The 23,883-nt window shown below is 32.9% G+C and overlaps 1 protein-coding gene across 1 annotated transcript in view; it reads left to right on the forward strand.

The window, feature by feature from the left end:
* The window catches only part of LOC145269498 (ubiquitin-conjugating enzyme E2 J2-like), a 70,101-nt gene extending 46,519 nt beyond the window's left edge, over positions 1-23,582 (forward strand). The window contains exons 4-8 of the mRNA XM_080125234.1: positions 8,516-8,618; positions 11,814-11,904; positions 15,429-15,476; positions 19,005-19,085; positions 23,154-23,582. Of these exons, the coding sequence (XP_079981360.1) occupies positions 8,516-8,618; positions 11,814-11,904; positions 15,429-15,476; positions 19,005-19,085; positions 23,154-23,354 (524 nt within the window). The 3' untranslated portion in view covers positions 23,355-23,582. The remainder of the gene's footprint in view (positions 1-8,515; positions 8,619-11,813; positions 11,905-15,428; positions 15,477-19,004; positions 19,086-23,153) is intronic.
* The last annotated feature ends 301 nt before the right edge of the window (positions 23,583-23,883 follow it).

The raw sequence follows: 23,883 nt of genomic DNA on the forward strand, positions 1-23,883 counted from the left end.
TATATATATATATAAGAACAAGTAGTTAATAAAACATGTTAAAAAACACTTTGAAAAAGAGTTAAAAACATATTTAATTTTAAAAAGGAAACACGGAAACACTAAATAAGTGGATAGTCCTTAATCCACAGAGTTTCAAAGAAATACTTTCCTTCTCATCAGAGGGTAGGATTTAGTAAAATGCGGGATCGGATTTTGCTTGCAAAAGTATTTGATGAAACTACAAGTAAGTCATAGATAAGCAGAGAGAATAGGGTGAATAAAAAAGTGATTTCATGTGAATGGATAGTCTAGTGAAGGGTAAAGTATCCAATGACGGTAAAATCCAAAAATGCAGAATCCAAGAAAGTTAGTTAAATTTCCACACATATATATATATATACTAGCATGGGTGCCCGGCGTTGCCCGGGTGTTTGGAGGTGTATGCTGAGCAAAAAAAAAGGGGTAATTTTTTAAACTTTGACCCCTATTATGACCCCTGAAAATTTATTGTTTTGGCCTCAAATCAAGTTATTAAGTTAGATCCATGTCCACGGAACCTATATCTAAAATTTTAAGGGTGTAGACCCAAAATTGTCGGAGAAGTTTGCTAGAGTTCTCAAAGCTCAAATCGTTGAACTTTGACCCCTTAATCGCCAAATTTCTGGCTAAAAACCGATCACATAGATTTTTCCAAATCTCAGTACCCTGTATATCAAATTTCGAGTCTGTAGACTAAAAATTGACAGAGTTATTTCGTAGGGAAATGTACACAGACACACACACACACACTTTCACTTTTATAGATATATAGATTTAAAATTTGAGTCTGACAGAATGACAAAGTGATATTGCAAACCGATATATTAAACAAACGAACTTCAAAGAAACAAATGAACACATAAGTAAAAAAAATTTGTATTAGAAAACATTTCTTGATTATTCCACGTTTTTTTTACAGACCTGACGACTGAGGTTCGCTCTTAATAAAAATTGTTTTTTTATAGTCTTAATTTTGATTTCCTTTTTCATAAAAAACTAAAAAAAATCAAGAAGGAAAAGAAATTTAATTTTATTCCTTTTTCATTAATTTCTTTCTGCGCAAAGCAATTCTTTCAAACTTAATCTGTTTCCAAAATGTTTTTATTTTATTCCCCTCCCCCTTCATTCATTTTCCTCCACATCCTGGCAAGTATTAAAATAAACCATTTATAATATTTATTTATGGATTTATTTACTTATCATTTCTTTTGTATCGGTAAATGAATTCCATGCACCCACCATGTTTAAGTTTGGGAGTAAAAAATGTACGATGAACAGAAGGATAGGGAAAATAATGTATATAAATACGCAATCATAGGTCATTATAAACATCATATATATTTTTACAGACAGCGTTACAAAACTTCCAAATTGGATTGAAATAAAGAACACGATGATTTATACTGAAACTCATCTAATATTAATAATAAAAAAAATAATAAAAAAAACACAAGTTGTTTGTTTAAGTATTATAAGCAATTGAATATTTCGTTGTATTATAGATTTTAAAGATTAGAATGCGTTCTTTAATTACTTATAAATTACATTTTAAAAAGTGAAGGAACACGATTTGATTTGTAGTAAACTTTAAGTTTATTTAATATAATTAAATGAAAATTATGCATGTAAGAATATGAATATTTGAAGCAGAACACAAGCAAAACATTTGATATGAGTTAAGACAATAAACAAATATTAAAATTAAACAATTTTTTTAATCAAAATGATTTTTTTTAAATCAAAATAAATGTTTTTTAATCAAAATGAACAATATTTTTTTTAAATCAAAATGAATATTTTTTTAATCAAAATGAATATTTTTTAATCAAAATGAACCACAATATTTTTAAATACAAATGAACCACAATATTTTTTCAAAATCAAAAACAATATTTTTAATGGGTTTGTATTACTGTACACATAGATTCGAAAAAGTTGCCAAAAACAAATATATAACAAATACATGTTATCAAAGGCAAGATAAGTTACTTTTCTACCAAACTGGATATATTTTTCGTATTTTTATTCAATGTAACATGTTTATTCAGCTCGAAAACCATACAGTGTTTACCGATGTATTGGAAAATTCAAGATAGCGTCTGAGTCCCTCTTTAACACGGTAAGTTTGGGAAAAGGTGTTATAAATAAAAAACTGAATAAAATACTGTTAAAAACTCGCTCAATATATGTTACCGTGACATATATTCGGCGGGTTTTTAATAGTATTTTTTCTAGTTTTTTATTTATAACACCTTTTCCCATACTTACCGTGTTAAAGAGGGAGTGAGGCGCCATCTTGAATTTTCCAATACATCGGTAAACATCGTATGGTTTTCGAGCTGAATAAACATGTTACATTGAATAAAAACATGAAAAATATATCCAGTTTGGTAGAAAAGTAACTTATCTTGCCTTTGATAACATGTATTTGTTATATATTTGGTTTTTGACAACTTTTTCGAATCTATGTGTACAGTAATACAACCCCGTTTTTCGAGCTGAATAAATATGTTACATTGAATAAAAACACGAAAAATATATCCAGTTTGGTAGAAAAGTAACTTATCTTGCCTTTGATAACATTTATTTGTTATATATTTGTTTTTTGGCAACTTATTCGAATCTATGTGTACAGTAATACAAACCCGAAATGAATTTAAGACCACAAGTGAAATGAGAAAATGAAGAAAATCACATTTACTGTGTGTGTTTACTGTTTATGTAAGTCAGCGGGTTTGGTTGCCATAACAACGTGACGGTAGTGAACGTGTGTGTGTGCGCGTGTGCTTGCTAGTAGTACTAATAAGTTTGTAGGAGTGTTTGATTTCGTGTAGTTTAGTTTCGTATATAAGTTTCGTATTTTTTTAATTTGTAAATAACAAGTTACGAAAAAATTAAACCCTTCCAAGATGGACAATAAATAAAGCCATAATATTTTATGGTAAAGGTAAGAGCGTAGGAACCATAGTTTTTTAGGAGATGTGATCATTGGATTAACCAATCAGAAATCGTCTGTGGCACACATATCTCTGTTTTTATAGATATACTAGCAGGGGTGCCTGGCGTTGCTCGGGTGTTTGGAGGTGTATGCTGTGCAAAAAAAGCAAAAAAACAAAAAAAAAATGGTTAATTTTTTAAAACTTTGACCCCTATTATGACCCCTTAAAATTTAGTTTCGGGCTCAAATCACTTTATTAAGTTAGATCCAGGTTCAAGGAACCTATATCTAAAATTTCAAGTGTCTAGACCCAAAATTGTCGGAGGAGTTTGGTAGAGTTCTTAAAAGTCAAATCGTTGAAATTTGACCCCTTAACAGCCAAATTTCTGGCTGACACCCGTCACATCGATTTTCCCAAATCTCAGTACCCGGTATTTCAAATTTCGAGTCTATAGACTAAAAATTGACAGAGTTATTGCGTAGAGAAATGTACACAGACAGACACACACACAGACACACAGACAGACAGACACGTTCACTTTTATAGATATAATAGATAGATATGTCTCTAGATACGAAATTAATTGGTTCTAGTTTGGCTTTCATATCTCAATTTTCATATCTTAAAAGGCATTTTATACATTTCAATCCCTACGAAAACGTTCATTAAATTTTATAATATGGGTAAAACAAGAATGAGACAAATAGTACCTAACCTAACTCTTAATACCTTCACTTGCTATTTATGTTTTTACTTTTGTCATCCAAATATAAAATTATCTCTTTATAAATAAAATGAAGTCATTTTTTCCCCTCTGAGTTTGACCTTAATAGGATTAAAACTCAAGACATTTCATGTAAATGTAATATACACAAACTGCAGCACATTATCTGAGGTGAGCTATAGGCCTATTACCTCTACAGTTGCTCGATAATCGTACGTTCCTATATTTTTTCTGGTGAGAGTCCAGTGCCAAAACCTGTAAGAATCAATGGAAGTTGTAAAATCTTTTCTCTCCATTAAATTCCTCCTCTCCCATGCTCCCCATTTACATCGTCACTTCGTCGTTCACGAGGAACAACTACAAACGCACACCGGTTAGGGGTTTTGTAGTTACATACAAAAACTGAAATGCTTCCAACTACAGGAAACGCACAACTCATAATTATCATTGCTTATTTACAATTTATTTCGAAACATTAGGATAAAAAAAAACCTTTCTCTCCTTTTCTTTTTTTTCTCATTAACATATAATATTATAATATATCATTTCCTTTACATTCCATTTCGTTTCGTTTTCTTTTTCTGTTTACTTTTTTTCGATTACTGATTTACATATTAATTTTCCAGTTAACGCATTACAAAATGTAAGATGTCAATTTTTCACTTGCAATGACTACGAACAAATCAATATCGATTAGTAACAAATCAATTTATGTTGGCTTTAACATATTCACATCGAGAATTACTACATTTAAAAATGTAAACAATGCATTTCTATATGCATCTCTAAAAACAGACGTTCCGGTTTACTGCGTTTCGTATGTTTTCGCTCCGTTTCTTTTCATGTTCCCATTTTTCCAGATTGCATTGCGGTTCTAATCATCGTTATGATATAACTCATACCAAAATGAATTCTACTAGTGACGCTATTTTTAGCACAAACAAGGTTTTTCTTTTTGGTAATATTTATTTCATTAGCTTATGAGTTGACTCTACTAATTATCTTGGAATTATACAAACAATACTAATATTTATCTCAGCATGGATTTTTGCATTGCATTCACTTAACTTCAAAAATTAACTGAATTGGTAAGCTCGCACTGAAAAAAATTCTCATCACTTTCTTTCCCTCACGTGTACATACACTTTCTTCCCTGGGGCAAATTACGTTTGGTCCTTAATCTTCGTATTTCAGTCACCTAAATTAATTAGTGTGAATGGAGCTTAGGAATTTCGGCATAGAATGATATGGTGGTACATTATTACATTACGGCAAAACCATCATTCACATTCCACATGTCAACTTCGATAGGTTTCCGGGTATGCTGACACGGTTACGGGTTGTCTATTCTGAAAGCCTTTCTTAACAGGGTGACATTTGGGGTGTCTATTCCGAGACCAGTTTAATTGGAAATGTTTTGCTTTCATTAATGAGAACAGGGAAGTTTTACATAGAACATTTTTGGTTATTAAAAACAGACAATCAGATAACATATTCATCAGGGTTTAATATGGGCGAGCACCATTTGATAACCAAAACAAACCCAAAACATTTTTTGTATAAAAATTCATCAAAATATAATTGGACAAACATTTAGTGAAAAATTTGCGTACAAAAATTATAGTTTTGATACAACACTTTCGTAATGAAAGCAACATCGGATTTTTATAAAATAGTTTCTTTTTTTCTTTCTTGGACAAATAAATTTTACAAAAAGTTCTTTGGAAAATTAAAGCAACTATATAGTTGGAAAAAGAATAATTGAAAAGTTTGCGTAAAACATTTTAAAAGTTTAATAAAACAATTTGGCAATGAAAGCAACATTGGATTTGTATGAAATAGTTTTTTTTTTTTTTTTTTAATTTTTTTTATTCCAACAAATAAATAATTGAAAACGTTATTTTGATTTAAACCAACGTGGAAAAGTCAACAACAAATTATTTTAAATGATTGTTTTGTTTCTTTTTTGAACGGGGAAGTGGGTTGCTTTCTTATTTATTTTTTTTTTTTTTACGGCAATCGTTCTACACTTTACATTTTGGGTTATTTATTTCGTGCTTCGGCCATAGTCTAACCAGGATTTGCACAAAAGGTGCGTGAAATAAAATGGCGTCTACAATTTCGGCAATAAACTGTAGAAGCACTGTTATTCTTTGGATTATATTCGTTGGGGGGAGGGCACAATTTAACAATTAAAAAACAATTACAATGAAACGAAATTTAAGTTTCCTTTCCATTTTTACAACAACCGAACAAATAACGGGGATTGACTTACTAGGATTTTTATTAGAAGCTGAGCACTTATTAAAATTATTTTACTGTTGAATTTTTCGCATTTTCGTTACATTTGTTACTTTGTAATCACTGGTAGCCCACTTAATAATTTGAATACAAGACGAAATTAAACATAATGGTACTCATGCAGAATTTGACCCCCTCCCCCTTGATTCCATTTCATTCCACTGGATTCAACTGAGCGTTGTTTAAATGTTGAAACACTAAATCAACATTTTTTTTTTTTGCATAATTAATTAATTAATGATGGGAGTATTTTTTCTGTTTATTTTCTTAACATCTGTTGACAAAAAATAAATTTGTACATTCTCTTGAAAAAAAAAACTTTTCTCTACTTTCACCTAAGTATTTACAGTGTTCATCAACCGTGAAATCTAACTATGGCCTTTATTTATTAGTAATTTCAACTCAACATTTATTTTTACAATGCAACGATATCGTGAATTCACTTGCATTACACTTAAATTAAAATTAAAACAAATAAATTCATTTAGAATTCGAGAACACAAAAACATTCATTTAGAATTCGAGTGTGATGTGATTACTGAAACTAAACAAATACAAACTTCACTGTGGAATTGATATTTGACCTAATTCAGTTTTAGTTAATTCATCACGTTTTTTTTTTTTTTTTTTTTTGCGCTTTCGCCTCAATGATTCGAGTTCGACCCCCCCCCCCCCCCCCCCCGCCTTCAAATTTTTTGGGATTTTTCAAACACACGGGCACCACCGGACCGTTCGTATTGCATCATGTTCATTTTTTTAATTACACAATTTTTTTTTTAATAGTTTTAACATTGTTTGTTTTTATAATATTTATGACTTCGCTTTGTTTTCATTTTATCACTCCCCCCCCAACTACACACACCTCTAAAAACGCCGGGTACCCCCCCCCCACTAGTATTTAATAAAAGAACACTGAGAGATATGACAGTTTTTTTTTTTAACCATTATTTTAATCATTACTCATAAGGTCACAACATTAATGCAATCTATGAACAGAAAGATGAAAAAAATGATTCAAATTGAAATGGATTATTTACTTTCTTATACCTAATTTGCAATTTCTAAGAAAAATAACAACAAACTCCCTAACCCTAACCCTAACTCCTTACAAAAATTTCAAAGGGTGTAGGATAAATTGAAAAAGAAAATCTTTCTTCAAATTATATTCTTCAAATATGGTGAAAATTGTAATGCATACATTAATTTTACAATTTTTAAAATAAGTTTAATTTATGGAGGCGCGGGGTGGGGGGTGCAAGTACAGAAGAAATGAATTCAAATCCAAGAAAAAATGTTTTCCAGATAAAGTAAATACAAATATTTCAAGAAAATTACAAAAAAAAAAAAATGTTGTGGTTTGTGTGACACTGCTGTCCGAACTTTCACTTTCTGGTTACCACTTGACGCGTCTTCTCTCCACTCAAAAACGAACTTCTGCAACTTTAGCTTTTCTCTCCCCCCCTAATCCAACTTTTCTCTTCTACAAATACAACTTCTCTGCTCGCAATCTAACTTCAGAATGCCTTCCTTCCCCAAATCACTCCTCTTTTATCTCCAATCAGGAGCATCTCATTTGCATACCTCGTGGTCACCCTGTAGGCATAAAAAGAAACAGGGCAGCCATTTTTGTTTCTTTCTTCTTCATTATGAACACGAGGTAAGCCACACAAAAACGCGGTCGGTCGTTCTTGTTTCTTTTTTCTTCATTTACACCACAAATGTGTGTGACCATGCTTTGTAATATATTAACTGGGGTGCCCGTCGTTGCCCGGGTTTGAAGAGATGGTGTGGGGAGGATCAAAACAACAGTAGGCCACCCAGAGAGAGGTGTAAAAAAAAAAAAAAGTGGTAGTAGGTAGGCAGGCTTGAACCCACAACGCAAAGGAGGAAAAGAAGGTGAAAAAAAAGAACCTAACGTCTTAGCTAATGCATCCATCATGAAACCGAAAATCAAGAGCATTTGAATTAAGGGTAGTCAATCCAACCAAGACGACTACTTGTGAAAATGTTGACGAAAAAAGCGACCCCTCCTTGTATAAAACGGCCTAGTTAATGGTGAAAGAATTAATGTTTTTGGTCAATTTTTCGATATTTGCTGTCCAAGAGACCAAGCTTTAAGACGATACCAATTTTGTCACAGTCTAACGCGCCTGTCGAAAGTTTGTACGAGACCTATAAACACGCACGCGCGCACATTTTGCTTTTTATATATTAGATTTTGAGGAAATGATAGGCGTTTCAAATTTTTGGAAATCCATGTGAACTGGTAATTTTGTTTTATTGTTTTACTGCAATAAATATCAATGTTGCTCGCAGCAAATGGAATAAAATTAAAATTGTTTCTGTGTGTGGAGGGGGAGGGATTACTGTGAGTCTACATACAAAGTGTTATTCAATTAAATTTTATTTTTAATAAATATGTATATATTTAAATTTATTCAATATTTTATTTTTTTATTATTATAGGGAGGGGGATATAATCAGAAATTGTATACATTTTTTTTTTTTTTTTTTTTTTTTTTTTTTGCAGGTGGCATGTATCATGGAAAACTTGTCTTTCCCCGAGAATATCCTTTTAAGCCCCCAAGCATCTATATGTTGACTCCAAGTGGAAGATTTAAGTGTAATACAAGGTAGGTATATAAACGTTAGCTTACATAGCTGGAGTTGTATGTTTATCAGATTTGTGTAGTGTCAAGCCTATTTCTTGAAATTTTAACTACCTACAAAAGTTTTTTTAACTAGTAATAAAATTTTTAACTAGTAATAAAAGTTTTAAGGGTTGTCTCCCTTTTATAGAACTCATAAAAAGAACCTGTACGCTACAGTAGTAATAAAAATACAATGTAATATTCAATAGAACTCACAATGAAGAATATAAAGTGAATCTTAGGTCTACTTTTGGCAGCCTCATAACTCTTGCTTCTCTTATTTTGTCCTTTAGTCCTCACATTCTATGAGCGATGTTTCTGGCAAAAGGGAAAGATTTGCTATTTTCTGGGTTGGAAACTATCCATATAACATTTATTGTTGGCTAGTTTTTTCCTTGAAGTGGTATTCTTTTTTCTTAGTTCCTTACATCAAGTGGCTTCATGCCTTGACTGAAGCGATTTCCATAAACAATAATCTATTAAATATTAAAAAATATGTCATAGTTTGCTTGAAATATTATTTATCGAATAAAAGGTGTGTTTGAAGGCTTGTCAGTGCAGGAATTATTCAATCGCTGTAAACAGATGAATTAAATAATAATAATAATAATAATTCAATATATAGATTATAGATGGTATATTTTCGACTGTAGATGGTAAATTCCTTTAAAATTTTGGGTGCAAATCCCATTTTCAAGAGGTAGAAAATGGTATATTCACTGTTTATATACAGAATATAGTTGAGGAATTTACCATATATAGTCAAGAATATGCCATCAGGTAAATAAATATTTATTGAAAACTATTGAATTATTATTTATTTATTAAATTTTCAACCCAAACAAGGTACAGTGTCACTTTGATGGGACAGAGGTTGAAGCTTAGATGACAGGTCAAGACCTGTCAGGTTGTCGACTTTCTTTTGAATCCTGTCCAGGAGTGAGAGACAAGCAGCAGATGCATCGGCCCAAATATGACAACAGTACTCCATATATAGACGAATGGTGGCCTTATAGAGATACAGGATACTTTCAGGCGTAACTAGCTTTCTAGCACAGTAGAGAGAGCCCACCTTCTTCGCAACAGCCTTGGCAATGCTATCATTTATTTATCTGTTTACAATGACTGAATAATTCCTGCATTGACAAGCCTTCAAATACACTTTTTATCTATTAAATATTACTTTGCACTTGTATCAAGATTGAACACATCCTATGGCCAGACAAATTTTCTACCTCAAAATTAAGTTTAAGAAATTAAGTAACATGTCGATGAAGGGAAAGAAGTGATGCAGCAAAAAAGGCAGTGATGTAAGATGTAAGTCATAGGAGATAGACAGCCTCTTGGGTTGTTGAACTGGAAACAGTGCAGACGTGTTTTCGAAAGTCTTCCTGTCTCCCATTCTGTTGTATATTTAAGATGACAGCTCCCGGTTTTTAGTTAGAAACAAAGTAATTAGAATCAAATATAATTATTATTAAACAAGAATGCTGGAATCGAATGCAGTTATCAGAAGTTAAAATGAATGCATATTGTTAGATACGATTCCAGGAATGCAATGGAATTATCCATAATGCAAAATTAGAATAACTTATGAAACAAAAGAATGCGGTAAACAGAAAGTTGCCTAATTTGGCTCAAAGCAAGAATGATGGAACAGTGTTGCTAGGACGCATGTTGGAGGCAAGTGCATCCCATGCACATGTTTGAACTGTGTGTTGATGTCACATGGAATTAATATATACACTTGAGTTCAGTCAGAGAGAGTTAGCCGAAGCTCCTTAGGAAACGAAGGGGAGGAAAAGATGACAAAATGTAGAAACTTAGTCAGGCATTGGATTCCCATCACGAGCTGGAAAAATAAATGTTTTCTATTTGTTATGTAAGCCTTTTTGTTTTTGTTTGTCATCAACCGCAAGGTAATGTGTCTTTGTCTTTCTCATCTTGTATAATGAACTTTGTTTGTAAATCCCTTTCAAAGATTGACTCTATCTTCCTCTTCAATAATTCATGTGTCTATAAAGAGAATAAGTGGACAATTTGATGTCAGTGTGGGAACTGTCCACACAATTATTTGTCAGGAACTGAAGATGTGGAAGATTTACATAAAGTTTGTCCCAAGGGTTCTCAGAGAAGATCACAGACTATTTGACGAAGATGGGCATCAAGACAGTTCCTCACCTTCCCTATAGTCAAGACCTTGCTCCCTGTAACTTTTGGTTATTCCCTAAGCCCAAGAAAAACCTTAGAAGCTGTTATGAGACAATTGAGGTGATAAAAGAGGTTGTGACAAGGATTGTTGACACGCTCGCACAAGAGGACTTCCAGTTGTTCAAGTGCATTGCAGCCGGAGGAGATTACTTTGAAGGGGGCTAGAGTTTCGTGTGTATACCATCAATAAAAGTGCCCATACGAAAAAAGTCTGGAAGCTTATTTAAGGCACCTTGTATCACTGCTATTAAAGAAAGAGAGACAGACTCTACAGTCACTACTACAATCGTTTACAAAGAAAGATCAATGATATAAATAAACAACTGATGTTGTTACTTCGCTACCTCTGCCACTAAAAGAAGAGCCAAATCAGGATATCTTCTTTTTTTTTATATTATTTTCTTTGCAATTCATTATTGAGATGAATATTATTAATTTATTTATTGCGGACTATTACAATTACTGCCTTCGATAGTTGTCGTCTCACCACATTTTGGCCAAATAAACCTCTGGCCGGCTTTGGGTAGGATTGGAACCGCAATCTTCAGACAATTCTCGGGCCCATGGCGCAGTGGATAGAGACGTTGAATCTCTACGGTTCCAGGTGAGAATTGTCTGAAGATAGCGGTTTCGATCCTACCCAAAACCGGCCAGAGACTTACTTGGCCAAAACGTGGTGAGAGGACAACAACTATGGAAGGCAGTAATTGCTGAGAATGCAGTTAGGAGATTCGGAGTTCCTATCCTGTTGTGGTTACCACCTGACGATGGCCAGAGGAATAGTTGGCCGTAAGTCGTAAAACAACAACTAAAAAAGATGAGGATAATAGTCCGCAATAAAAATAAATGAATCTTTTTTTTTGTGTTTCTACTAAAGAGTCATAACTTATTAAGGCCAAAAGCTACTTAAGGATTTTATCACATTCACTATTTCTTCTTTTTAAATTATTGTTTTTTACTCTTTAGATTATGCCTATCAATTAGTGATTTCCACCCAGACACATGGAACCCTGCCTGGTCTGTATCGACTATCCTCACTGGTCTTCTCAGTTTTATGGTAAGTCTACGTTTTTTAATTCCACTCATGAGGTTTACAGCCATCACGTTTTTCTTTAATTAAAACCTTCTTTTCTTTTTTTTTTTTTTTTTTTTTTTTTTTTTTCTTGAGAATTTTTTGAGAATTTGAATTGTTTGGATTACTATTTGTATCTTGGATTACTATTTGTATCTTGGATTACTATTTGTATCTTGGATTACTATTTGTATCTTGGATGTTATTTTTTATTTTTTCATTTTTTGGTCAATGTAACATTTGGTTTTTTAATCCTTACCGTAAGTATGCAGCAGGTGATGTGTTTTTTTTTTTTTATTATGCATATATGTAGCAAACTTGCTGCAGGTGAGGAGTATTTAGCCAAGAGAAGGGAGAGGGATGCAGAAGAAGAAATTGAAAATATGGTTCTGAGTGCGACCACCCTGGGGTACATTATTCTATTGCAAAAAACAGGGTACAATTGTAACAAGGTTTTTATTTTTTAACACGGATCCGGTGTTGTGTATGAAAGCCTTTCAAAGAAACAAAGAAAAGAAATTCGACACAATTTATTTTTTCAATTGAAAGAAAAGGCACTTATTACCAGTCGTTTCCACACCAAGCCACCTGATATGTATTTTCGAAGCCAGTGACGATATGGTCGAAGTCTAGCTTTTTCTCTCTGGGTCAATTAAGTTGTTTAGGCATATGTTGTCGGATAACAATTGTCTAATGTTTTTATAACATTCAGAAATCATTCGTTGACATCTATGCTGATGACACGACCATCTATGGCAACACATCTAAGGCCGTAAATGACAGTTCTCTTATTCTCTCTCCTCAGATCTTGAACGCGTGGTACAGTGGGAGAAGAGGTGGCTGGTTACTTTTAATGCATATAAAACCAAGCTCCTATCTTTATATGATCAACGCTCTGATCCCCATCTGGCATCAGTTGAAATGGATAGCTCTCGTCTAGGGGAGGCGCCATGTCTTGACAAGCTTCTGGGTTTGACTGTTACTCCTGATCTGAAATGGAACACGTACATCAGGTCTGTTGCCAAGGATGTTGGGAAAATAGTGGGATCCTTCTACCACTCCAGAAAATATCTCACTACTGATACAATTCTCTCCCTGTATAAAAGCCAAGTACGTCCAAGGATGGAGTACTACTGCCACATCTGGGCAGGAGTTGCTAAAAACAGCCTATCCTGCCTTGACAGAGTACAAAATAGACTTTGTGGCTTAGTGGGTGATGCCTTTTTCTCTTCCCTGCAACCTCTCTCCCACAGAAGAGATGTTGCGAGCTTGTCTTTGTTTTATCGTTATTTCCATGGCAAGTGCTCGTCCGAGCTCCAATCTCTGGTCCCCCCCCCCCTCGCCAATCTTTCACGAAAAACACCCGTCTAGCTGAAACCACTGTCAGTAATTTTCCCCACTCTTTATCTAAATCAAAACGTAGATTCCATGAACAAAGCTTCTTTCTTAGAAGTGCACGTCTGTGGAACTCTCTTCCGTTTGCCTGCTTCCCACCTGACTACAACTTGGATATCTTCAAGTCCAACATAAACAAATTCCTGATGAATCGCCCCCTTAAGTAAGACCCTTTATCAAATCTCCAATACTAACAATTACTACAATACTATCCCATTGAATAATGTACACGCAATAACCCTTATCCCCGAGTGGCTTCCGGGTCTTGATAATTGGTGACCTCCATGTAAAAAAGATAAAAAAATCTATATAATTTCAGATGGCACTTTTGTCAAATGCGTGCAAAATTATAGACACGCTGTTTGTTCAAATGACAGCAGATGAACGAATAACATTAACAGCTTAGTTTTATTTGCAAAATCAAGGGACAGAAGTGAAGGGACAGAAGTGAAGTGACAAAGTGGTCGATATTGAGGTGTGTGGGATGATGCAGAAATGTATTAACTGTTCGGTCATTCCAACTTTTTTTCTTTCTGTGTTGCTTTTATATTGACATTCTTCAAATTGGAATATCTATTTTTGTTTTTATCAATTTCGATCCCGGATAAAATGTGAAATGTCTGATTGTTTCTGACTTTGGGTCATTTTCCATGACCCCCAACATTGCTCATCAATCGGCGATCTTCTGGCATTGTCTGTTTGCACCTATATCCAATATTTTTCGTTACCTACCCAGCATTAGTCTGCAGCTATAACCAGTTATTGTGTCTGTAATATGTTCCACTGTATGAGTCTTGCATCGTGTTAAAATATTCCTGTCGTGCTGTTAAGTGGTTTAAAAAAAACAAACCTTTGCCATGTTGACACATGCTTAAAAACTTTTCTCTCCATCACATGCTTTTTTTTTTCTTTCCTTTTCCTCTGATCCAGCTGTGACATTATGCTCGCACCCTGGCTTGGTCATTTGTACGCATGTCAGTGGAAGAGTCTTGTAAAAGACTTCCATTTAGTTTGATGTTGAACACCTAAGGTTCGTGTCGCTTCCTGCCATCCCGCTCCATTCTTTAAACACATCTCTAATTTTATTATTTAATTTCTAAAGGAATTTTCCAATTTCTTCTTATTCTAGCCTGATGTGAAAAATTTATTTTTTAAATTTGTGATGACAATATCAAGTCACTTTCTCCGCCACATGCTTTTTTTTTTTTCCTTTCCTTTTCTTCCGATTTTGCTGTGACGCCAGGTTCATTTTACATCTTGGTCATTTGCATAACATGTCAATGGCTTCATTACACAACAGTAATAAAAATTTGCTAATTCATAACATTTCAACTTAAAAGCTATTTAGATCCAATTGTAACAGAGCGTGGATGAGCGCATGGTGAAAATATCAGCAGGAGCTGTAAGATAGCTGGCATGCAAAGATATTAGCAGCAGTAGCCGAAAAAAAGCACATATGCAAATTAGGAACTGTGCATGAAAAGAAAAAAAAAAGGACACCATGTGGTCTGAATAAAAAAAAGTGTGGTTGCAAAAGATGGACATGTAAAGTTCAAGACAAGAAACACCTGTCGTCGGCTGACTTGTAGTGGAACAGAAAGAAAAACGCATGCCAGGGAAGATGGACATGTGGCCCCGCAGTGGCAGCAAGATACTTTTTAAGCTGATGTTGAGATGGGGATAAAGAAAAAACAATAATCAATGACTTAAAAAGAAAGAAAAGCAGAGTCGGATTTATTTATTTTTGTTTGTTTGTTCCTTTTCGATGGTGCCAGACAGCGTTGGAGTTCAAAAGAGGTTTTAATTGCAACAAACATGGTTCAGGCGTAATGGCCACAATGTCCGTGTGGTAGAAGAGCCTTGAAAGAGCCTTGACTTCCATTTAATTTACGAATGAATGTCCAATGTCCATGTCGTTTCCTGCCATTCCACTCCATTCTTTAAACACTTGTTTCTAATTCTATTATTTAATTTCTAAAGGAATTTTTTGATTTCTTTTTACTCTAGTCTTATGTGAAAAAAAAATTTATTTTCTTTTAAATTTCTGATGACAATGTCACGTCAAGAATAGTATGTTAATGAATTTTTAATGTTTTTTTGTTTTTTTTTTGTAGTTGGAGAAAAGTCCAACATTGGGAAGCCTGGAAACTTCGGACTATACTGTAAGTATATAATAATCTATGTGATATTCTATTTGTTTCTTCCTTAGTTAGTCTGTTCGCTACACTTAAAAAAAAAAGGCCAAATACAATTTTTGAAGGCCAAACTGCTTTTTAAAAAAGGCTAAATTCACAAAATTTGGCTTTAAGAAAGGCCAATCTAACAACCCTGGACAAGAATATAAGAATGACCTCCCTTTGATGTAGCCTCGTTTTCGAATATCATTTTAATAATAATATATTTTTATTATTGTAATGGTGTGAGAAAGGTACTCTTAATGATTTTGAAGTGCAACGGTTCTTCACTGAAGAACTCAGTGAAACGTTGCATAAAGAAAGGGAGCATTCAAAAGAAATAGGGCAAAAAGGGAAGAATATTGTCTGCCAAGAGGTGCTGTTGGAATAAATTAAACATTGTCTCTTACAATGTGATGTTATTATTTGTATTGAACTATGTAGCACAATATTACTTTATGGTTATCTATTAGTACTTATTAAATTATCTCATTTGGGTTATTTCTATATTTAAAATACAATGGACACTAAAAGGTAAAAGTTTGTTCTCCATGGAAATGAATATGTCTGCACCAAATCATGTTTCATGTATTGGATCAATGTGCTTTTATGCAAGAAATTTAAATAGTGGGCACAAAATTTTCAAAATTATGTATTAAAAAAAACGTATTTATCACATTTTCATGAGGTTTAAATTGCAGTTAGAGAATTAGTATGCCTAGACTGAAACGATTTCCATAAACAATGATCTATTAGATATTAAAAAGTATGCCATAGTTTGCTTGAAGCATTATTTATCGAATAAAAGGTGTGTTTGAAGGCTTGTCAATGCAGGAATTATTCAGTCGTTGTAAACAGATAAATTAAATAAATAATAATAATAATTCAATATATAGATTATAGATGATATATTTTCAAAAGTTTCAAAATTATGTATTAAAAAAATGTATTTATCACATTTTCATGAGGTTTAAATTGCAGTTAGAGGATTAGTAGTCGATGCTTAGCTTTCTCGCCAGTTGAGCTAGAACTAATAGATTGAGATCAAAAACTAGAGAGTTCATATATATTCATTAATAATTTTTTTTTTTTTATATATAAGTATTTTAAAAGGTTAAGGCTATTAGTAAAGTTTATTTTGTTAATGTAAGTTTTTTTTATTTTTTATTAACCAATAAAAATTAAGCATCCATAAATGTAGATAGTAAAAATCCAACCAGTTTAATTAATCCCTGAAGATGAATCGAGAAGAATTTGAAAGTATATATATTATTCCTTAATTGGAATTCGTTTTTTTGAGATGAGCATTATATATATTAATTTTTTATTTTTATTTTATTTCGGACTATTAGAATAAAATAAAAGATGAAAAACAACAACTAATAAAGATGAGACTAATAGTCCGAAATAAAAAAAAAAATAAATAAATAAATAAATAAATTAATATATATAATGCTCATCTCAAAAAAGCGAATTCCAATTAAGGAATAATATATATACCAATCGGTACGGACCCGACTATGGAAGATCAGATAATAAATAAACGTGGATTTATAAGATCAAATAATCCAACCTTGATCGCCCTTCGGTGCCCATGGCGCAGTTGATAGAGACGTTGAATCTCTACAGTTCCAGATGAACATTGTCTGAAGATAGCGGTTTCAATCCCACCCAAAGCGTGCCAGAGGTTTACTTGGCCCAAAATGTGGTGAGACGACAACAACTATGGATGGCAGTGATGGCTGAGAATGCAGTTAGGTGATTCAAAGTTCCTATACGTCGCGGTTACCACCTGACGAAGGCCAGAGGAATAGTTGGCCGAAACGTTGTGAATAAACAAACCAATAAAAGATGAAAAACAACAACTAATAAAGATGAGACTAATAGTCCAAAAAATAAAAAATAAAAAAATAGATTTGAAAGTACTTGGACAAATCAAAGTTATGGTTATTACATGAGCCAGTTCCCACCCGAAGTAAACCCTATAATGCGAAAAATGGAAAGGATTCAATGTAAGATTAATAGACTAAAAACGTCTATTCAATTTAATGAATTATATATATATATATATATATATATATATATATATATATATATATATGTCACTACTTTATCAAGGCTAAAATCTACTAGAACATAAAGGGAAATGAGATGGGTAGAGTGTCAGTTGAATGATGATGAATGGTATAAGAAGATTGAAAATCATGAATGGAATTAACAAAATTTTATTACTTATGAAGATGTTTTATAACAAATATTACTTGACATTGCATTTAGAGATGACCATGTTGTTGTATGCAGGGAAGCAGTCTCTCATACTAATGTTTTCCATAGATGGAAGTTTTTGGAAAGAAACTCATTGTCATCGAAATTCCATTTGAAGCTAGGTATATAGAAAGAAAGTAAAATTTGGTGCTTAAACAGTATGAGGCACAGGTGAAAATTGTGTTCTAAGTAAAAACTCTTCATAGCAGACAAAAATAAGTATCCTTACCAAAAGTTAGTAAAAAATATCAAGTAGAATTTTAATTAAAACTAAAAATCAGTTTTAGTATTTTACCAAACCAATGTAAGTTCTTTTCAGTTTTGATAGAAGAGGAGTTCTTACAAGAAGGAACATGGGATTGGAGTTGAATCAAGCACCTTCTATCGGATAAAGAGAATAGACTAACAATATCTCTTCTGTGAGAATGCAGCTGTTGGGAACGGAAGAAATCATTCTGTAATATTGTCCGAGAACCAACACGCTTTATGTCCAGGTTCAGTCACAAAGGAGACCAAGACCAAGAATAGGAAATAACTTCAACTCGCTTGTTTCTTTGTAGCATTTATTTTCTCATTGGTACACCCGTGACATCACGCACGTGATCTAGAACATTCTCCACGTCTATCCTCTGGTTGTTCTCTTTGCCTTATTTTAAACTAGCCTGGGTGCTCGGCGTTGCCCGGGTGTTTGGAGGTGTGTGTTAAGAAAAAAAAAAACGGTAGTAGTAAGCAGGCTCAAACCCATACTGCGAAGGAGGAAAAGAATATGAAAAAAAAGAAAAGAATGTGGCGTCCTTGTTGTTGCGGCCATTGCCAAACCGGAAGTGACAACTGTTTAAATTAAGGCTAGTTAATCAAAAAGACTTTAAAAAAATATTGGCGGAAAAAGCGAAACCCCCCCCCCTCCCTGTAGAAAAATGCCCAGCTGAGGATGAAGGAATTTATGTTTTTAGCCAATTTTTCGATATTTGTCGCCCGAAGGGTCGAGCTTCAAAACAATACCGATCTCATGAAAATCCATCGCCTCTGTCAAAAGTTTTAGGCAGATAAACATACATACATGCATACATTTAAACAGGCAGGTGAGATTTATATTATAGATAGTCTTTTTTTTCTTCTTCCCTTTGCATGCATTTACATAAATACTTGCATCTGTGCTATGTTACAATTTTTCACTAGATTGCGAAATCGATTTAGATAGATTAATAATTTCACTTCAAAAAAGATTTTTATTTTCCTTTCAATTTTCAGAAACGACAGCTTGCTGCTCAAAGTAAGCAGTTTAATCTCCAGAATAAGACATACTGTGACCTTTTTCCAGACATTGTTGAGGTAAGTAGCGTAACAAAGGATCCCTCACTTGGCCAAGTTGTTGTTATCATTATCATCAGTGTAATGTCTTTTTTTTTCTTTTTTTATTGTAAAGAAGTCACCACTTAATGGGACAGCTCATCAGGGACTTGTTTACGTTGGATTTGAAGATGACCATATTGTAGTCAGTTGGAAAACAGGAAAATGGAACAGAGTTCCACAGGCGTGCAGTTCTAAGAAAGAAGATTTGTTCATAGAATCTACGTTTTGGTTTAGCTATAGATAAAAAGATAAAGATACTGAAATGATGTGACGGTTTCATTTCATATCAACGAAAATAAAGAAAAATCTTAACAGTTTATATATTCATGACAGAAAAAAAATTTCACCAAGAATCATGTAAAAAAAAAAAAAAAAAAAAAAAAAAAAAAAAAAATCAACTCTTATGCCTATATCCTTGATGCCATTTTGTGAATAATTTGAAAGACAAGGGAGATAATTCCAAAAAATCAAAACTTTAGCAAGCCATTCTTAACATGGGGAAGAGGGAGAGCATTGGTTGAAAAATGAATAAGAGGTGAAGCTTTAAATCAGTTCTACATGACTAAAACTGCCATTTAACCATACAGTCAAACATGGTAGTTTTTGAATGATAACATATCACCTTTTTGGTATGGTGATAATACAACATGTGCAGAACATGATTAAATTTTGTTAAGTGAAAGGAAAAAATATAATATCAATGCTTGGTGCATTTTAGGTCAAGAAGCCAGTATCTTCAGACAACCTAATCTCGTTGCAGATGTGCAAAATTCAGCATGCTATACATAGCCAAACCACCTGAGATGTGCACCACATAAGCCACCCGTAATCCCACCAATATAAATCCTTCCTTCAAATTTTCATCACTGGTTAATCCCCCCCCCCCCAATATAACTTTTCAGAAGTAGAGTTTAAAATCAGCCTTATGCATCATCGTAATTTCTATCAATTGCTTTAAGATTATTTTCTTTATAAAAACAAAACTACTTGATCAATTTTTGTGATTTTTTGGCATATGCAATTTTTTTTTTTTCTCTATACATCATAAAGATTTTTCTTTTTGTTTTGTTTTTTCCCCTCCTCTCAAGAAAGATTCTCTTTCAAATCGAAACCTTCTTCTAAAATTAATTCACTTGGATAGAGTGAAAAGAAAGATTCTCACCCAACTGCCGATCTTAGTGTTCAATTGTGATCGTGTGCATTAGATATCGTAAAAAGGATTATTATAGTTTTCTTCATCATGAACGCATTAATATTTGGTGACTATTTAGAATTACACTCAGTTTGCCCTGTATTTAAGAATTCAGGTGATAAGTCATCTCCCTCTCAGTACAGACCTATAACTATAGAATTACACTCGATTATTTTTATTTTTTATTTTTTTAACAAAAGAATGGCCACTTCTCAAAGCCCGGATGCCACTCAAAGGTAAGGGTTAATTAGTGTATAGTAGTCAATGGGAAATCAAAATAAAAAAAAATTCAAACACCATAAAAAAAACGCATCCAATTCATAATATTCCCAAAATAGTTTTAAAAGATTTTAAAGTGTTTTCAATAATTCTTGCCAAAAAAAAAAAAGAACAAACTAATTTTGATAATTTTTAATTTGATTAAGACCAAAAAAAAAACTTTTCAGTGATTATTAAATAACAAAAAAAAAAACGTAATAAAAAAAGAGTATATGCACAGGGGAGATATAGGCGTGAGAGGAAAAAAGTGAAAGAACTGCCTTGTCATTGCTTTTGGTAGCAGCCATGCTGGAAGTTAGGAAGTATGTTAGCTGACTATAACCCTTCTAACCCAAACAAACTCAGCATGGTTCCAAACACTTTTAATCTGTAATACCATAATCAGGTGTACGTACACATTACGTGACATAAAATTTGAAATTGAAAATTTGAAGGAAGGATTTATATTGGTGGGATTACGGGTGGCTTATGTGGTGCACATCTCGGGTGGTTTGGCTATGTATAACCTGCTGAATTTTGCACATCTGCAACGAGATTAGGCTGTCTGAAGATACTGGCTTCTTGACTTAAAATGCACCAAGCATCGATATTATATTTTTCCTTTCACTTAACAAAATTTAATCATGTTCTGCACATGTTGTATTATCACCATACTAAAAAGGTGATATGTTATATATATATATATATATATATATATATATATATATATATATATCATTCAAAAACTACCACGTTTGAATGTATGGTTAAATGGCAGTTTTAGTCATTTAGAACTGATTTAAAGCTTCACCTCTTATTCATTTTTCAACCAAATTTCAAACAATTATTACAGTTCTCAGCTGTATTGTGAAAAAAAAAAATTCTCAATTTTCGTTCAGTAAAACAAAAGTTATGATGAATTTGCTGGTGTTCAAAATGATAACAATTTGTAAGGAGGTGAGCAACGTTTTTCATGACTGGTTTCCAAAGCAACCACGTCGCTTCAGCGACTACTGTTGCTACTAATTCACTGCTGTCGCTAAAAGAGAAGTAATAAGTAAAACGGAGAGAATGAAAGCAGACGAGTGCCGTACATTGTTATTACATGTGTAATGTTTATGGGGGCAAAAAAATAAAACTGAAATTAAACAAAGAACAAATGAATTTACTGGAAGCCTGCATGGATTACAATAGAAAAATGTGAGCACGAAAAGTAATATGGTTAAGCTTAAACATGGAAAAGTAAAGGACTAGTTAAAACTGGAAAAGAAGAGGACAAGATATTCTCGTAAAAAATATAGTAAATTTATAAGTTAAAATATTGCAGCATTAAGAATTTTTTTTTAAAATTCAATTTATAACATTATATCATCAATTCTATAATATATACATGTTTGTGTTTATAATCAAATGTGTATATACGTATTTGCATTTGTGATGTGTGTATATACTTGTTTGAATCGTGTATACGTGGCCTAGCTGAATGTCTGTTATATAGTAGTGGACAGGTTTAATTTGAGGACTAACCTTTTCCGTCAGAAATTTGGCTGTCAATGGGTCAAAGTTCAACAATTTGACCTTTGTAAACTCTGCCAAACTCCTCCGCCAATTTTGAGTCTAAACACTTGAAATTTAATTGTAAGTTACTTGGACATGGATCAAACTTGATAAATTGATTTGAGCCCAAAACAATAAATGTTAAAGTGTCAAAATTGGGGTCAAAGTAAAAAAAAAAAATTCATCTCTGCGGTCTCTACCAAATTACTCAGCCAATTTTTGGTCTAAACATTTGAAATTTAACATAAAGTGTATTCAGACAGGGCAAGCTTTTTAATCGGTTTTGAGCCAAAAATTTGGCTGCCAAGAGGTTATGGTTCAAAAGATTTGACCTTTGCAGTCCTCTAGCAAACTGTTCAGTCAATTTTGGGTCTAAACATTTGAAATTTTACATAAAGGGTATTCAGACATGCAGCAAGCTTTTTAATCAGTTTTTGGGCGAAAATTTGGCTGCCAAGACATCAAAGTTGAAAGAGTTGACCTTTGCAAACTCTACCAAACTCCTCTGCCAATTTTGAGTCTAAGCACTTTAGGTTACCTAGACATGTCAGACTTTTTACTATATATCTACATATGCACATAAAGTTATGAGCAGTACATAGGTCCCGAGCAAAGCCAGGCTGAACTGCTAGTAGTCCAAAAAGTGTTGATATACTATAAAAAGTGCAACTGCACTATAATAGTGAAATTTGAAATTTTTAATATTCAAGGCAAACCATTGGTCTCTACTTAACTGTCATGTTACAATAATGGATATATCCAAAAATTACGGAAAACGAAAAGGTAGAAAAAAATTTATTAAAGAAAACATTTTTTGACAAAAATTAGCGAAAATAGAATGTTTGACTACTAGAGAGTTAAATGATTTTTGGAATATGACATTTTCATTTTGTCACGGCTACATACATCTCACAGATCTTTTTTTATTTTTGGTTTTCAATGTTGATTTTTTTAATGGGTAAGGGCTTATTTTTCTTTTAGAATATTTTTTTTTTTTTTTAATTTCATGCTTATCTTAAGTTTTTTCTTTTTCTTTGCAGGGCATCCGACAAGAAGAATTACAGAGGAACTCGTCCAATGCCTTGACCAGTGGTCAGCAGGCCACAAATCAAATGCCTATAGCTACCAACTACCGACACAGCGGCTTTTTCAGCTGCGCAGTGACCAACATTTTTGTTGTGGTTGTGTTTGCCGCCTTTGTCTACATGGTCAAATATGTGTTGACCAGTGGCGTGGAATAGTTTGTTGGTAGCTTTGTTGCAGCCACCATTTAATATCTGATGGCACCGCTAGCTGAGGGAGAAAACAGTAGAGGCCTAAGGGAAGTGACCTTCTCTTCTTCTGAACAATCAGCCGCTGGCATGTTGGTATGCTGTCTTACCTGTATTTTTAAGTTGGTCCAGAGAAGGTCATGACTCCCTTCCCCGTGAACTCTGTAATAAAATATGTTTCTTCTTTTCCTCCTCCAAGTGGACTTTTGTACAGTTTATGTACATATTGTATTTTTTTTTTTTTTTTTTCTGGAGATTTTTTTTATTTTTATTTTCTGGAGATTTTTTTTTTTCTTTTTTTTTTTTTTTTTTTAACACTGCAAAAAAAAATTTTTCTGGAGATATTTTTTTTTTTTTTGTGACACTGCAAAACTTTTCTGGAGAGTTTTTTTCTTTTTTTTTTTCTTTTTTTTTTCTTTTTTTTTCTTTTTTTTTAATAAATTTTTAAAATAAGGAGGAATATTAACTTAAATGTTTTTAAGTTAATTTCTATACAGAA

This window comes from Euprymna scolopes, chromosome 45 (genome assembly GCF_053919585.1).
Source record: "Euprymna scolopes isolate OS-2025 chromosome 45, ASM5391958v1, whole genome shotgun sequence".
Taxonomy (NCBI): Eukaryota; Metazoa; Mollusca; class Cephalopoda; order Sepiida; family Sepiolidae; genus Euprymna; species Euprymna scolopes.